The following is a 16,569-nucleotide window of genomic DNA, read 5'->3' on the forward strand; positions in this document are numbered from 1 at the left end:
CAAAACACTCTGCTCATCCAGGAAATTTGCACTATGACTTTTCATGTTAGTTTCACCAATACTTTTAGAAATATTTCACTTTTTTGGTCCCATAGAGATGAATGGGAAATTTTCAAAATTTTCTGCCTTCAGAACATTTTTCAGCAACATTCAAACCCTTCTCGTTCACTCGTACACTCATCAACTTCTGTCAAACTTCAAAACATTCAGTGTCTTTTGGCTTTCTTCAATGGGATTCAAATTCTTCCAAACATTCATAGTGTCTTCACAGTGAGTCTTCAAAAGTCGACGGTTTTCATCCCTTCGAGCCATTTAACATTGGTGTGTAATAGTGGAGTATTTCAGCTTAGAGTGGGACATTCAAACTACAGAGTGGGCTGAGGGGGAGACAAAACCTGGAAATTCTATGGTAAAACTGTCCTCTTGCCCACAATTTTTGTCCCACAAACACATATAAGGTATCAAAACGAAGGTATTCTTGTCCTGCTTATAACAAAGTCATTTTAGAAGCATTAAGTATCACGCCCGTAATCACAAAATGGCCAACTGTCAGGAAAACTCAGCAACCACCCCCCTCTACTCCAATGTTAATTCCTGAGTGTTTTATCAAGGATCAGTGAAGGATCCCTTACATGACTTTAGCTGTTACAACTATATTTCTGGATCTATAGAAATGAAACTGACATGGACAGCTTCCTCAAGGTCTCAGGATTCTCACAGTCAGTTTTTTCCCTGATAGCTCTTATGGATCAGGCACATAAGCAGGCAGTTCAAGAATGACTTCAGTGGTAAGGTCTTGGAAATCAACAGTTTAAACCAGCTCTCTGATGTCAGTTAGTAAACAATAAAAACCCTGGTAACATCTGGCTGTAGGTGGGCCTCAGCTGACAGATATACATGATTTAACACACACACACACACACACACACACACACACACACACACACACACACACACACACACACACACACACACAGGACACAAAGTATCACGCTTTAACAGTATTTTAGAGATTAGGCTTCCATTTTCCTTCAGTCAGCTCATTTTTTTCATGGATTTTACTTTGATTTTAATTTTAGTCCTTAAATTCTTGAATTCATTCAGCCATTTAAACTTCTAAATTTCATCACCAATTTCATTGATTCATCCATTTTATTTCCTTTCATCTAAGACTTCATGACAGGCTCCTTCAGCATTTTACATTCAGCAGTTTAGCACAAGCATCTGAAGACTTCATTCAACCATTTTCAGACATAACTGCAGCCACTTGTAGATTTATTAATTCATTTAACAATTCAAGTCCTAAATCCATCCATCCATCCATCCATCCATCCATCCATCCATCCATCCATCCATTTCGTCTAAGAGTTTGAGACAGACTCATTCAGCATTCTGGATTCAGCAGTTCAGCGCAAGCTTTTCAAGATTTCATTCAACCATTTTCAGACATATCTTCAGTCATTCATCTTCAGCATTCTGCATTAGCAGTTCAGCACAAGCTGCTTCAGTGTTCTGCATTCACATTTCTACAGAAATTGCTTTTCAAGTTATCCTCAACTCCCTCTCCATGAGTCAGCAGATGCTTCATCTACAAAAAATAAATAAATCACAAAATAAAACCTAACATCACATTTGAAGGTTTTTCATTTGTCTCAGTGACTCACAGCATCAAATTGTTTGGACATCCAGAGCTCATCTTCATTCCTTAGCATCTCAAAGAAGTCCAGATGTCTGTAAACAACAACCACAGGTAAAAATGACAGATATGACCAGTGATTTTATCATTTAATACTTTTAAAGTAAACACTTTCATCGGCTCTTTCTTTTCAGAACCAGGAAGCAGCGGCATCATTTCAAGGACTTAGACTGAGACACACATTCGTGGAGATTAAAAGTGAAATGTTCCTGGTGTTTGCTGAAAGTACCTGTCCAGTGTGGCGTTTTCATGAGAGTGAAGTTTATCGATGACTGGCTGAATGCCCAACATCAGAAACTCATAACGCAGATGGATCCTAAACTCAAGACTGGTCTGAAAATACAAACACAACCAGACCGAGTCCAGTTTTAGTGCTCAGGAGAGGAGGATTAAAAACACAAGGATGAAGGAATTGTGTTCTTTTTAATCATGTAAGAGTTTAGACAGAAAGACAGGGGGCAGTGAACAGGTGAAGCTGTGTGAAGGTGAGGCAGTGTAATGAAAAGGCAGTGTAATGAAAAGACAGGGAAAGGGTGGGAAAGATAAAGGTGAAGCAGTATAAAGGTGAGGCATTTGTAAAGCTGGAGCAGTGAAAAGGTGAGGCAGTGTTCCAGTAAAGCAGTGTAAACATAAAGCAGTGTAAAGGTGAGGCAGTGAATAGGTGAGGCATTAGGAATGCTGGAGCGGTGTAAGGGTAGGGCAGACTTAAGGTAAGGCAGGGTTAAGGTTAAGCAGTGTAAACATAAGGCAGTGTTAAGGTGAGGTAGTGTACACAAAAAGCAGTGTAATGATGAAGCACTGTAAAAGAACGGCTGTGTAAAGGTGGAGAAGTGTAAAGGTGAGACAGTGGAAAGGTGAGGCAGTGTTCCAGTAAAGCAGTGTAAACATAAAGCAGTGTAAAGGTGAGGCAGTGAATAGGTGAGGCATTAGGAATGCTGGAGCGGTGTAAGGGTAGGGCAGACTTAAGGTAAGGCAGGGTTAAGGTTAAGCAGTGTAAACATAAGGCAGTGTTAAGGTGAGGTAGTGTACACAAAAAGCAGTGTAATGATGAAGCACTGTAAAAGAACGGCTGTGTAAAGGTGGAGAAGTGTAAAGGTGAGACAGTGGAAAGGTGAGGACCTTGGACTCAATGCCTTCTGTGGCTCCGTTATAGTTCAGCTGCAGAGGGTTGAAGCACATGTGCCCGAGTAAGGCAGCGTGCGCGCCCCTCCGTGGCTAAGCAGTGACACGTGTGCAAGTCTTCAAATTTTGTCTGTTATTGTTACAACCATCCAGTCAGCGACGTGTTAATGTTGTTCAAAACAAAGATTTATTTATTTCATGGTGGGCAGACAGCATACACAACTTCAGAGGCCTGAATCAACAGGTTACCTTTTTCAGCATCTCTCCCACATCTACTTCTCAAAGTTTTTTGCTTTGGCTGTTGCACTTGGTCTGTGCTTCCACCTAGTGACCAATTCCAAAATAACACAAACAGTAGTGAAACCAAAGCACTGTACCTTCTTTACCACAACAGTGGTCGAAAACATTTACATTACAGAAACACGGACCACACACACAAAAAAAACTTTTCAGGTGCTACATTCCTCCCCTGCAAAATTAAATGTTCCTCAACATCTGCCTTAAAGGGCAACTCAGTTTTTTTGACACCTGGACCTTATTTATAGGTGTGTGCATGCTCATATACTCACTCAGACAAACATTGTGCAGCTCAAAGTCCTTCAGAAGTTATTTAGATCCAACCGATTTTAGCCGCACTTAGCGGGGACCACAGCAAGGGAGCTTCAGCACGGGACATAAACTCTGCAAAATCGCTCATTTCGGCTATATTTTTTCATCCATCCAGCCAATGTTATCATAAAGTCAGCTCGTCTACCATCTTCAGGTGGGTCAGCTGACCCAGAGCTGACCTGGTAAACAAACGTTTGACGGTTGTCCTTACCGGTTTGAGCCTGAGTACACGGACGAGGAGCTCCATGAAAGAAGGATGCAGAGGGAGAGAGATGAAGAGCTGGCTCGAGAACAACAAACACGAGCACGTCCACGACTCACTGCGAACTGGTGGTGCGCTTGTGGACAGTGTTCGCCTATGGCAACAGAAGAGGAGTGTGTTTGTGATAACGATTGATAGCGATGGATGAAAAAATATAGCCGAAATGAGCAATTTTGCAGAGATTATGTTCCGCGCTGAAGCTCCCTTGCTGTGGCCCCAGCTAAGTGCGGCTAAAATCGTTTGGATCTAAATAACTTCTGAAAGACTCTGAGCTGCACAATGTTTGTCTGAGTGAGTATATGAGCATGCACACACCTATAAATAAGGTCCAGGTGTCAAAAAACCGGAGTTGCCCTTTAAGTTGCAGCTTAGCACGTGCTAGGGAATGCCAACATGAACAAAACATATACCTTTGACATAAAAGATACTCTTGCAGGTTACATGTCACAAAATCGCAATCACTTACCTTTAAAGTCAGACGGTAGTAAATAGACATTGGCGCATTTTCACAGGTTAACCATAAGAGTACATTACTACTGTTTACCATGTGATTCCATCACACTAGCCCACAGTTACACTTGAGCAGTTACAACAGTAAGCTTGTACCTCATTCATGCGCTGTTACAAAACTCCTTTTTTTTACATTAGACTACATGCTCCGGAGCCCTTTAATATTTTTCCATTTACCTTGCCTAAGTGCCATAACTCATCTTCTTGAAGACTGGATTTTTCTTTCAACCACATAAACTCAAGTGAATAACATCATACAACACAAACTACATATGAACCTCTTTCTGGAAGTGTAAGGGGAAATCATTGATAACAACTACTGAACTTACATTACTTGAAATGTCTCTGTTCTCTGTTTTTCTGTGTCTTTTTGTTTCTTGTTACTCTGCAATGGACAGTAACCACTCAGTTCACAAACAGTCCATGTAAAAGTGTTCATATTCCACAGAATGGGTTGTAACGCTTCATACAGACAGTTCATCAGTATTATCCGGTGGGAATGAATGTAGGATAAACAAAGTGTGTCCCAAACATCTGTGTAGGGGGCCAGGGCAGACAGTATTGCCCATATCCCTGTGCAGGTGTGTTTACATACATTGGGGATGGCGTGAAGCCCTACCACTCAACGACTAGGTTGGCCTTAAGACTCGTGGGTAAGTGTCTCTTTGGGTCGTCTGTCTCTCTGTGACCTACGTGGCTGTGAGACAAAAGAGTCTGGTTCTGGATCACGAAGCTGCAGGTTGATCAGTCTCTATCACCTCCTGTGAGTCATGTCCATCAGTGATATAGTAGTGTTGTCGTCCATAAGCATTTGCACTGGAGTCTCAGTCCTGGACTCTGCTGCTTCAGCAGCAAACTCATGCTGAGATGTGATTTCAGGAGTCGCTTGTGGTGCCTTTTGCTCTCCAAGCAGGTGGTGATGGTGCACAAGTCTATGATCACAGTAATAGTCTTCCTCATTTGAGCTCTCCGAGTCATTTGATATTTTCTGCGTTTTGTCGTCATTGAGTCTTTTCTTGTGTTGAGGGTTAGACATTTGTGCTCTCACCAGTTTTTGAGGTTGTTGGAGTGGCAGGGCTTTACATGGCATCAGCATTTTGCGATGAAGGATTCTGCCTCCCCCAATGCCCTGTTCTGGCTTTACCTCATAAACTGGACTGTCTTTTCCCTTTTGAGAGACCACATGTATATGATCTTCCCAGAATGAGCGCAACTTTCCAGGCCCTCCACACAATGTCATATGCTTCTTTCATCTGTTGTTGCCATTTTTGAGCATACTCCTGGTGTGATTTGGATCCTTCCTCATCCTTTATCCCAAAGATCAAGTCAATTGGCAAATGGGGATTTCTTCCAAAGAGCAGATAGAAAGGAGAGTATCCTGTCGCTTCACTGGTCGTGCAGTTGTAAGCATGTACAACTTGGTTTACATATTCACTCCAGTTTCCCTTTTTGTCTTCATCCATTGTTCGCAGCATCGACAACAGGGTGGGATTAAATCTCTCAGCTGGGTTCCCTTGAGGATGGTATGGAGTTGTTTTTGAGTTAGCCATGTCAGTGTATTTTTGCAACTGCCTAAACAGCTGGTTTTCAAATTCTCTCCCCTGGTCATGATGTGTCTTAGCAGGAAAACCAAATTTGAGGGAGAAATCATTGAAAACTTTCTCTGCTGCTGTTTTTCCTGATTTGTCATGAGCCGGGTAAGCCTGGGAAAACTTAGTGAAGTTGTCAATGATCACTAATATATACTCATACCCTCCCCTGCTTTTTTGAAGATGAAGATAGTCTATAGAAAGCATTTCATATGGTGCTGTAGCTGGGACATGACACATCGGAGCTCTGCTTTGCTTTGCACTGCAGGTTTTTTCTGGAAGTTACATTTACACACTTGTGTTATGAAAAACTCAATGTCTTTTTGCATTCCTGGCCAGTAAAATATCTGTCTTGCGAGGTGTAAAACCCGCTCTACCCCCAAGTGACCCATTTCACAATGAAGGTACTTGTAAACTAAGTTTTTTAACTTTGCTGGAAGCACAATTTGAGTACTGATAGGTGTTTTTCTGTACATCTGCCCTTCTTCAGAGACAAACAGTCTTTTCCATTCATGTGACGACTGCTTGGTTGATGGTGTGTTCACATTCACAATCTTTCTGTCTGGTCTCTCACCAGACTGCCTCCACTGAAGGATTCAGGATATGTTAGGATCTTGCAACTGTGCCTGAAGTAGCTCTTGATGTGTTACTTTGATTTCTGGTATGTTACCTGCATCTATTTGCTGAAACCTATGGGTTGCAGGTGATAGCTGACACCCAGTCCATGTCATGATGCATTTGAGTTTCAACTGCACTGAAGATGGCACCCAAAACTTCAGGTGAGCAATTCTCTGTGCACTCAGTGATATAAGAGTCCATGTTCAGAGGACAGTGTTTACTTTTCCTGGACAGTATTTCAGTGTTATGTTGAAGTCGGCCAGTTCAGAAACTCAGGGACGTCCAGTTGCGTTCAGTTTAGCTGTGCTCAGTGCATAAGTGACAGTGTTGTTGTCACTGTACACCAGTGCTATTCAATTAGTATTTACTGAGGGCCGGACACCAAATACAGATACCAAATCAGGGGCCTGAGATATATTGCTCCAGATATGGGTAGCCATCTATTGTAAGCAGTTATATTAGGAAAATCTGTAACAACATATTGGAAAGTGCATACTATATTTTTATTGTACAACAGATTTCATTGCATCATGACACAACATAAACAAGCCATGTCTACATTAAAATGATCATATAACAGGAGCAAGTAGACTCAATCTTACCAATAAACACATTTTTATAACAATAACACCGCAAAGTATTAAGACAAATTTTGCATCATCAGACACCTTAATAAACAGTCAATGTGAACCACACCACTAATGGCTGGCTAGATTGTGTGTCTAATGTAACTTTAAGTGAACATTAGGTCACCTGAGTAACAGTGAGAATGTTGCAAACAACCTGCAAAAGTAATCCTAAAAACTAACAATACTGCTGCTGCTTAGAACAGTCTGCTCAGCCAGCACTTGCTAACTATGGATATAAATCAGTGACAGTGCAGCATTTTTTTATTTTTATTTATTTATTTTTTCAAGAAAGTCATTCTGTATTGAGAATGCACCATTCATCAAAAATTTGTCCACACCAGTGTCCACATTAAGTGCATATTACTGGATTAGAGCTATAAAAGATCCAGAAGTAATATTCAATACAATAGTAATACAAACAACCTGCAAATATCAGAAACTATAACTTACTGCTGTTGTTTATCATGTAGCTTACATTTAATGAGAGAAATGACACTTTTTTGATTTAGCAAGAGCACTGAAGTCGGGAGTGTAGGTTGTCAGAGCAATGCGCAGGCAGTGGTGCAGATGCTGCGCAGTGAGTGATGCACGGTTAGTAGTCTTAATGGCATTCATGTGTGAAAATGAGGATTCGCATGTGTATGTTGAGCCAAACATAGTGAGGATGAAAAGTGCCAGACTTCGTGAATGAGGGAACTTTTCCTTGCTCACTGTACGAGTCCAGAACTTTTGACAACCTATCTGCTGGAATGACTGTTGCAGGTCATCAGATGACTGAATATCAATCAGTTCAAGTTGCAAAGATGCCTCATCCAGTGAGGTGACCAGTCCCTTTGCATTAAATGCAAACTCTCCCTCGACATCCACACAGAAAGGGTCCTTCACAAATGTCATTACTTTAGTGGGAATACTGAAGTGGTCAAATCTTCAGGCAAAGTTTATCTTTAAAGCATCTATGAATCTAATCATTGCCTCTGTGATAGGTAAGCCTGATTTACACATTGAGGGGAAATGAAGCATTTTGCCTGGACACAGATCAGCAGAAAACAGAGAGAGCTTTCTCTGAAAAGCATGGAGTCTCTCCGCAAGCTGAATAGCTGTTTTATCCCTGCCTTGCAGCTCTGTGTTAAGGTGGTTCATGTGATGGAAAATGTCACTCAAAAAGCAAACAGCAGCACAGAATTCCTTGTTCTCCATAAGACACAGAAAATTTTTTGCCCTGGTCTGCTTTGAGTTTCGGAGAAACACCAGTATCTCATCTCTGAGCTCCCAAAAGCATTTCAATACGTTCCCTTTGCTGAGCCATCTAATATCATTATGTGTAAGCAAGTCATTATATTGTGCTGACATGTCCATCAATAACTGTTTGAAAAGGCGGTGCTGTAAGCTGGAGGTAGAACGAATAAAGTCGATTACTGCCATGACAGAGTCCATGGTTTCTTTTAACTCACCACGTAATCGAGCACACAGGAGACTTTGATGAATCAAACAATGAAGGGATCTCAGCTGCGGTGAAACAACAGCCAACCTTGCAGACATTCCCTGAGTCCTGCCCACCATCGCGGATGCCCCATCTGTTACAAGCATGTTGATACGTCCCAAGTCTAAATTGTTCTCCTCAAAGAATGAGATAATATTTTTAAATAACATCTCACCAGTCGTCTGACCTTTCAATGGAATTAATCCAAATAGCTCTTCCGGTAAAGATTCACCATCGAAGAATCTGACGTACATACACAATTGTGCTATATCACTGTTGTCCGTTGATTTATCCACGGCTAGCGACATCACCTCTGCTCTCCTCAGTTTGTCCAAAAGAGACTGGAAGACGTCCGAAGCGAGGACCTCCACTCTCCGCATAGCTGAAGTGTCTGACAGTGGAATTTTTTTGATTGAATCAATAAAACTGTTTCGAGTTTTTCTCATCTGCAACCACCTCCTCAATGGATGCAAGCATACACTCCTTGACAGTCTCTGAGTGTGTAAATGGCATTTTTCTTTTGCCTAATAGCCATGCTACTTGTGGCAATGCTGCTGAAGCTCTCTCTTGTTCAGTACAAGCCCGAGAAAGAGTGAGACGTCTTTGATGATAACATGCTGTAAGCCCCAATATCTTCTGGTGGCGAGCATCAGACTCCAGCGGGAAAGCGGTGTCGATATTGGCGTGTGTCGTTTTGAAATGTCTCCTCAAGTTGTATTCCTTGCACACCGATACACATTCGTTGCAAAGTAAACATACTGGCTTCATACAGACAAAAATGAACAGATACTTCCTCATCCATTCTGCGTTAAATTGCCTGTTTTCTGAGTCCACTTTTTGTTTTTCTAAAGTAGAAAGAGACATTGTCAAAGCCGCTAGCAGAAATCTGGCACTTCTGTCGAGTGTTGGATGAGAGCAGCGCATGCATCAATCAGGAAGGACCGTGGAAGATGAAAAAATAAGGATACTTGTGCCACCATGTGGTCAGACCAGGGTAAGACAAGCAGATTGAGGGAAAGACGGCATGTCTGTCACATACAGAGATCATGCTTGTCTGCAATTAAAAGAATGAATGAAACATACAGTGATTTAAGTGTAAGGGCCACTGAAACTAACGTTGCAGGCCCGGCCCCCGGGCCGCCAAATGAACAGCCCACATAGGTGCTAAAAACTCAAGCTTTCCTGAATGTAATCTGTAGTTCTTTTCTGCTGGTGTAAATGTTTGTGAGCCGTTGACACCAGCCATTAACACCCTAACCCATAACAATGAGTTTACCTTCCTGTCTTTGATATAAGACTGCTCCAAGTCCTTCCTCTGAAGCATCAATATGCAAGATGTATGGATCCTCAAACGTTGGATAAGCCATGACTGGTGGGTTGGTTAAAACATTGACTAGATAGTTCAAGGCTTTCTGGTGAGTGTCAGTCCAGACAATTTTCTGGTGTGGGGGGAGCTGTCCTGTCTTTGGTGTACAAAGGTTGGATTCAGACCCAGGACGTGGGGTGGATTCTGTTGAGAGCAGGTCATAAAGACATTTGCATGGTGAGACAAATCCTGCACATAGCCCCTATAATAACCCAGGAAAACCAAAAGCTTCCGCAGCTCTTTGATATTTGTGGGGGGAGTGTCTTTTGGTGCCCATACTGCAAACACTTCTTTGTTATCCATCCTGTAGCCCTCAGCTGAAATCACCTTCCCAACATATCGGACCTCATTTTTGAACAGTTCACATTTATCTGGTCTCAATTGTATTTCCCAGGTTTGCTGGCTTTGAAGGACAGATCTCACATCTTCAACATGCTGCATGAATGTTTTGCTGTAAACTATCACATCCTCTCAGTAGGGAATACACATTTTGCCCTTGAGACCTTTCAGGCTGTTTTCCATACTGCGCTGAAAAGCAGAGGGCGCATTAGTGAGACCAAAGGGAATTCTGTTCCACTCATACAGCCCCCATGGGGTTGTGAAGGCTGTGGCTTTCCTTGAGTCTTCACTGATGGTGCCTTGATGATAAGCTTTGCCTTAGTCCAGCACACTGAACCACGTGTTACCACCAAGACCATCCAATATCTCCTGAACGCGTGGTATGGGATGCCTGTCTGGAACTGTCTTTTTATTAAGACCCCTGTAGTCAATGCACAGTCTAAGACTGCCATCCTTCTTTCTCACATATACCACTGCAGCTGCATAAGGGGAGGTGGATTTGCGAATGAATCCTTTATTCAGCAAATCTTGGATATGACTCTTAACCTCATCATACAGTGGTCGGGGTACTGCATTGTAGGTTTTGGCAACAGGTTCATCATCAGTTAGCTTAATGTCCATTTTCAGTTTTTTTATAAATCCGACTTCATCTTTGTGATGGGCAAAGGCACCACAACCCTCGCGGAGCATCTGTTTAATCAACAGCTGTTGTTCAATTGTCAGGTGATCCATGTTGACAGGTGGGTCTCACAGTTTTTGAGTCCCTGCAAAGCCTGTGGTGCGGAGTGAGGTGGACTTGTGCGAGGAGCAAGAGATAATTACTAGCTGATAAGTAATCTCAAGTCCCTCATTCAGTTCATTCAGTGAAAGGTTGTCTTCGGGTTCAAAGAGCATTTCAGTTTTTAATTTGAGATCTGTTCTCACTGGGCAGCTAATACAAGAAGTTTTTCCTCCTGGAACAACAATGGGGACACGCCCTGTCTTGACATGGTAAGTCACAATTGCATTTGTAGCTTCAGGTTTTGAGGTTCAGGAGGGCTTCTGCCTTTCTCGATCCTAGCCTCAGTGAGTTTCTGAGCAGTGTTAGCCTTTCAGATGGTTGGACCCCACTGTCTTCATCTTTTCTTATCTCCCCAATTGTCACGGAGGGGACGAAGGGCGAATTATTCCAGATGCTAATGAGTCACGGATGTATGTCTCCATGGCAGTTTGTTCTGGCTTGGACAGGTTGTATAACCGGCTTTTGGGCAAGGGGGCACCAGGCAGCAGATTGATGGCACAGTCATAGGGCCGATGGGGGGGCAGAGTGAGAGCTGCTTCCTTGCTGAAGACTGGAGCCAAGTCATGATATTCCTGGGGAACTGATGCCAAGTTGATGGCCTTAGTTGGTGCGGGAGTAGTGGGGGTAGCTGGAGTTTGAGCTGAACGGAGACAGTTAGCAAGGCACTGGGGGCTCCAAGATCTCACCTCTCCCTTTACCCAGTCAATCTGGGGATTGTGCTTCCGTAACCAGGGGTGCCCCAGAACCAAGGGAGGATTGGAATGATTAATGAGATGAAATGGTATGGTCTCTCTGTGATTACCAGCCAGAATCAGAGTTACAGGTACAGTCTTGTGGCGAACTTCAGCCAGATGAAGGCCATTCAGGGCTCGGGCGTCCAAAGGGGAATGCAGGGGTGTAGATGGGATATTCAGCTGTGCGGCAAGTTGGCTGTCCAAGAAATTCTCTTCAGCTCCAGAGTCAATCAGGGTAGTAATGGGGATGGAAAGGGTCTGCCAGCAGAGGGAGGCTGGCAATTGCAGGCGCTGAGGGGAAGTGATACTTGTGCGGCTCACCTGCAGTCCCCTGGTAGCAGGTGAGCCTGCCCTTTTGCTGGCCGTGTGGGACAATTGGCGATGTAGTGGCCCAACTTGCCACAGTACAGGCAGGCATTGGTGGCGAGACGATGCTCCTTCTCCTGTGGAGTCAACTGGGCGCGACCAATTTGCATGGGTTCAGGGTCTGAGTCAGCAGGCTGGGGCAGCATGGAGGTTGATCGCCCCGACAGCAAGGAACGGGGGGTAGCCGCAGTTGGGCGCTGATTCCATTCCCGCCGGCGTTCCCGTAGCCGATTGTCCAGCCGGATGGCCAGGGAGATTAGCTGGTCAAGGCTGGAGACGTCGTCCCGAGTGGCAAGTTCATCCTTTAGACTCTCCTGCAGTCCCTTGTAGAAAACTCCTTGTAGAGCCTCATCGTTCCAGCCACTCTCCGCTGCCAGTGTCCTGAACTCTACAGCAAATTCCGCCACACTCCGGATGCCTTGTCTCAATGAGATGAGTCTATTACTAGCGTCCTTTCCCCGGACTGGATGGTCAAACACTTTCTTCATTTCTTGAATGAAGTCCACATAGGAATCACAGATCCCAGACTGACTCTCCCAAACCGCAGCTCCCCACTCTCTCGCTGGGCCCTTTAACAAACTAAGTAAATATGCAATTCTAGACCTGTCTGTAGCATAAGAGTGAGGCTGTAGGTCGAATACCAACGAAACCTGAGTTAAAAAAGACTGACAAGAACCTAGATCTCCAGCGTACCGTTCAGGAACAGGTACAAATGGCTCACGAAATGGCTGACTGGCACCCTGACTAGCGCTAGCCACAGCAGGGCGGGGTGGAGACTGAACTGGGGCCTGCAGTGATGGAGCAGTAGACTGGGCTATTTGAGTTGTTAGTGTGGCGACTTTACTGGTGAGTAGGGAGACTTGATTCAACAATGCATTATTACTCTCAACTAGGCTGCGTAACAAATCTTCATGCTGACCTAAGACAGCTCCCTGGTTAGCAATAGCTTGCTGAATGGTTATCACAGGGGGTGTTTGGTCAGGGCTAATCTCGTTGTCCGCTGAGTTCATCATGGCCAGACCGTACTGTCACGGAGCAAATCAGAGACTCAAATGCGGACAACAAGGAGACACAGCAGACCAGAAAATTCACAACAAAAGTTTATTTACAAAACTGAGGGCACAAAACAGACACTGGCCACTAGAGGCTAACAACTAATGAGTCAGGCTAACTAAGAAGCTACAAAGGAAACTGAACGGCTAACTGAGGCTGTGCTGAGATTTAAATAAAGATTAAATGAAGACCCAAACTGTGACTAGAATAAGGCTAAAGAAAGAGGCACGCAACCTGCATGAAGAAAGCCAAAACTGGGCAAAACTAACTGCACTACCTCTTAACTGAATTCTCCCTAGCGAGTAGCCGACCCAGGAAGAGAGGGGCAGCCTTGGAGGACAGCCTGACCGAGGAGAGCTTGAGGGGAGGCAGGCTGAGGAGGTGTGTGGCGAGGCAGGAGAGGCTTCAGGCTAGAGAGCTCCAAAACGGGTGATTCAGGCAGGGTGGGTCCAGAAGCGGGGTATGCAACGGTCTGGCTCCGAGTGGTGACTGCAGACTGACTTTAAGGCAGAGGAAGGGAAACTGCTGTTGATTACCAACTGCCTGCACCTGGTTGCACTCCACACACCTCACTCACGCCCACCTGGGAAAAGGAAAAGAGAGAAGGGAGGGGGGAAAAAAGGGAGGCTGCCACTAAGCAGAGCTAGAGGCCCTGACACCAATAGCATTAAAGCCTATTGTTGGTCTCTGGATAATGTCCCTGCTCACTAGTACTGGAACTAGTATCTCATCAGAACTTGCTATTTTGGTTTTTGGGTCACATAGACTAAGACTGATCTCAACCCAGCCCTGAAAAGGGATTTCCAATCCATTAACTGCTCTCAAATCTAGCAGTTCATTATCACTTAACGAGTCGCTAATTGGATTGACTTTTGCATTGGGCATGTTTTGAGACCTCCACAACTCACTCAAGATAGACACCTGTGCTCCTGTGGCCCACAGAGCTTGAGTCTTAACATTGTTAATGTTAAACCAAGCAAGACATTCCCTCCCCACAAGTTGTGCCACATGTCTGTGTTTTGAAAGTGGACTTGACTTTGATGATATTGAGGGAGGATGTTTGGAGAGTTTTTTCCCTTCTTTCTGCACTGTACGTGGTCGGAGAAGGTCAGACTTTGATTTCACTGCTGGGTGTGCATCGTTTTGGGGCTTGCATTCTGAGGTCATGACGCACCCCTCCATCACAACCTTCTCCCGTTTCCTGAGGGCTTCGACTTGCCCACCACTCTGCATCCTTTTGCCCAATGTGTATCACTGCCACACTTGAATCAATAACTGCAATCTTTCTGATCCTGCTGACATGCAGCGCAGCGTCTTTTTGGCCTTTTAAAAGAACTGACGGGCAGTTTTTCTTTTGTCTTTTCACTCCACTGGCTTCCAGTATCTGCAAGGATAGATTTTAAGATTTTACTTTTTGTTTTTAAAGCCCTTCACTGCCTTGCACCTATTTATTTGAATGAGCTTCTCTCTGTTCATAACCCTAACAGGGAGTTAAGGTCTTCAAACCAGCTGCTTTTAGAAGTTCCTAGCACCAGATACAAGCACTGGGGTGATCGGGCTTTTTCAGTTGCTGGACCCAGACTCTGGAACAACCCCCCCCCCCCCCCCCCCCCCCCCCCCCCCCCCCCCCACATACGCACCATTACAGACTTTGGCCTTTTCAAAATAAACATATTTATTCAGAATGGACACAGTGATGTGGTGACATGTTATTTTATTCGTCTTGTTTTATCTGTTTTTATCTGTTCTCTCTTTTAATCTGCTTTTATTTCTTATCATAACTATTTTTATCTGGAAAGCACTTTGGTCACCTTGAGTGTTGTAAAGTGCTCTATAAATAAATTTTGAATGATTGATTGATTGTTGGTACAGGACAGTTACATCCTTTTCTGCATAATGTGCTCTAAATATTTGTCTCAGGGTGGCTAAAGTCAGATCTGTCTTTCCCTCTGAATAGCTCCTTAGTCTCAATCCAGGGTTCACAGCACAAACAACTGCTTCCATAATCTCAATTTCTGGATAGCCCTTTTTAAATCACTTTCAACCTGCTGCTGGAGGCTACTGAAACTCAAAGTGTCTTTTGAGGTTGACTCACCAACATGTCCATTTATCTTGAAGTCTTTTCAAAATCCACTGGTAGAAGCACAGCAGCTCCAAAAAAGTCTCCCCCTCTGCGTTGACATCCCTCACCACGCGCTGTTGTAGGAACAAGGCGTTGCTCCAGCGATGACAAGGGTGGCGTATCGTCCACCTGTGATTCCCGCGTAGCCTGAGTTGAGCCGACCAATTCCTCCCTTCCCTCTGCGCTTGCAGGTGGTTAGGAAAAAAATGCTGCTCCCACGCTGCCAGCTGCTGATGGGTCTCCTTGCAGAGCGTTGAGTACATCGTTCAGTTCCAACAGCATGGCCATGCCCCCGCCTTCCCTCTCCAGGAACTCTTCGCACACACAAAACTGTACAATGTGCTTAGTCAGAGCTGGGCGGGTTTTATTCTTTATATCCTCAGAGTCTTCACCTGCGACTCTTCAGCGTTCACAGACTCTGTGTAGCTCTTTTACAGTCATTTCAAACAGCTTCTTTTCTGTTTCCAACAGAAAGTCCTCTCGGTCTTCTGACATCTTGCTGCTACCGTTTCTATTTCTCTTACAGGCACCCAGGAAAGAGAAAATAACAAAACGAGATCCTGTCGTGCTAGCTGAACTTGGACTGACTTCTGTAGCTAACTGTTAGCTTTTTCAGCTCTCTGTCCTAGTTTTCCCACACAGGTCTAACGTTTACCGTGTTCTTCCCGGCGTCTAGAGTCCTTTGCAGTGAAAATGAAAATCTCAGTGGGACCTCCAAAATCTTACACCATCCAGTCAGCGACGTGTTAATGTTGTTCAAAACGAAGATTTAGTTATTTCACGGCGGGCAGACAGCATACACAACGTCAGAGGCCTGAATCAACAGGTTACCTTTTTTAGCATCTCTGTGCGCATGCCCACATCTACTTCTCAAAGTTTTTTGCTTTGGCTGTTGCACTTGGTCTATGCTCCCACCTAGTGACCAATTCCAAAATAACATGAACAGTAGTAAAACCAAAGCACTGTACCTTCTTTACCACAACAGTGGTTGAAAACATTAACATTACAGAAACACGGACCACACACACAAAAAAACCTTTTCAGGAGCTACATTATCATGTGCTTATATGCTGAGGTATTTTTTTGCTTGATCTCAAACTACTCCCCCTGCTTGGGGAATAGTCTGGAATTGACGTTGCTTCCCCTCTCCTCTCCCAATGCTGTTGTTTCATATCTATTGCAAAGGGGTGACGGGCAGCTAGCGGCTCCTAGGTTAATCCCACTCATGTTTGTTTTCCCATGTCTACGTTTTTTTTCTTATTTGTCTTGGAGGGATATAAATGAAATGAAATT

The 16,569-nt window shown here is 44.1% G+C and overlaps 1 protein-coding gene across 1 annotated transcript in view; it reads right to left on the bottom strand.

Moving 5' to 3' along the window:
• The window catches only part of LOC141806460 (disheveled-associated activator of morphogenesis 1-like), a 66,250-nt gene that overhangs the window by 18,326 nt on the left and 31,355 nt on the right, over nucleotides 1-16,569 (bottom strand). The window contains exons 9-10 of the mRNA XM_074692011.1: nucleotides 1,926-2,029; nucleotides 1,665-1,731 (exon numbers count right to left, since the gene is read on the bottom strand). Of these exons, the coding sequence (XP_074548112.1) occupies nucleotides 1,665-1,731; nucleotides 1,926-2,029 (171 nt within the window). The remainder of the gene's footprint in view (nucleotides 1-1,664; nucleotides 1,732-1,925; nucleotides 2,030-16,569) is intronic.

Source organism: Halichoeres trimaculatus, unplaced genomic scaffold (assembly GCF_033239565.1).
Source record: "Halichoeres trimaculatus isolate MK-OKI-2021-1 unplaced genomic scaffold, fHalTri1.1 fHalTri1_scaffold_17, whole genome shotgun sequence".
Classification (NCBI taxonomy): domain Eukaryota; kingdom Metazoa; phylum Chordata; class Actinopteri; order Labriformes; family Labridae; genus Halichoeres; species Halichoeres trimaculatus.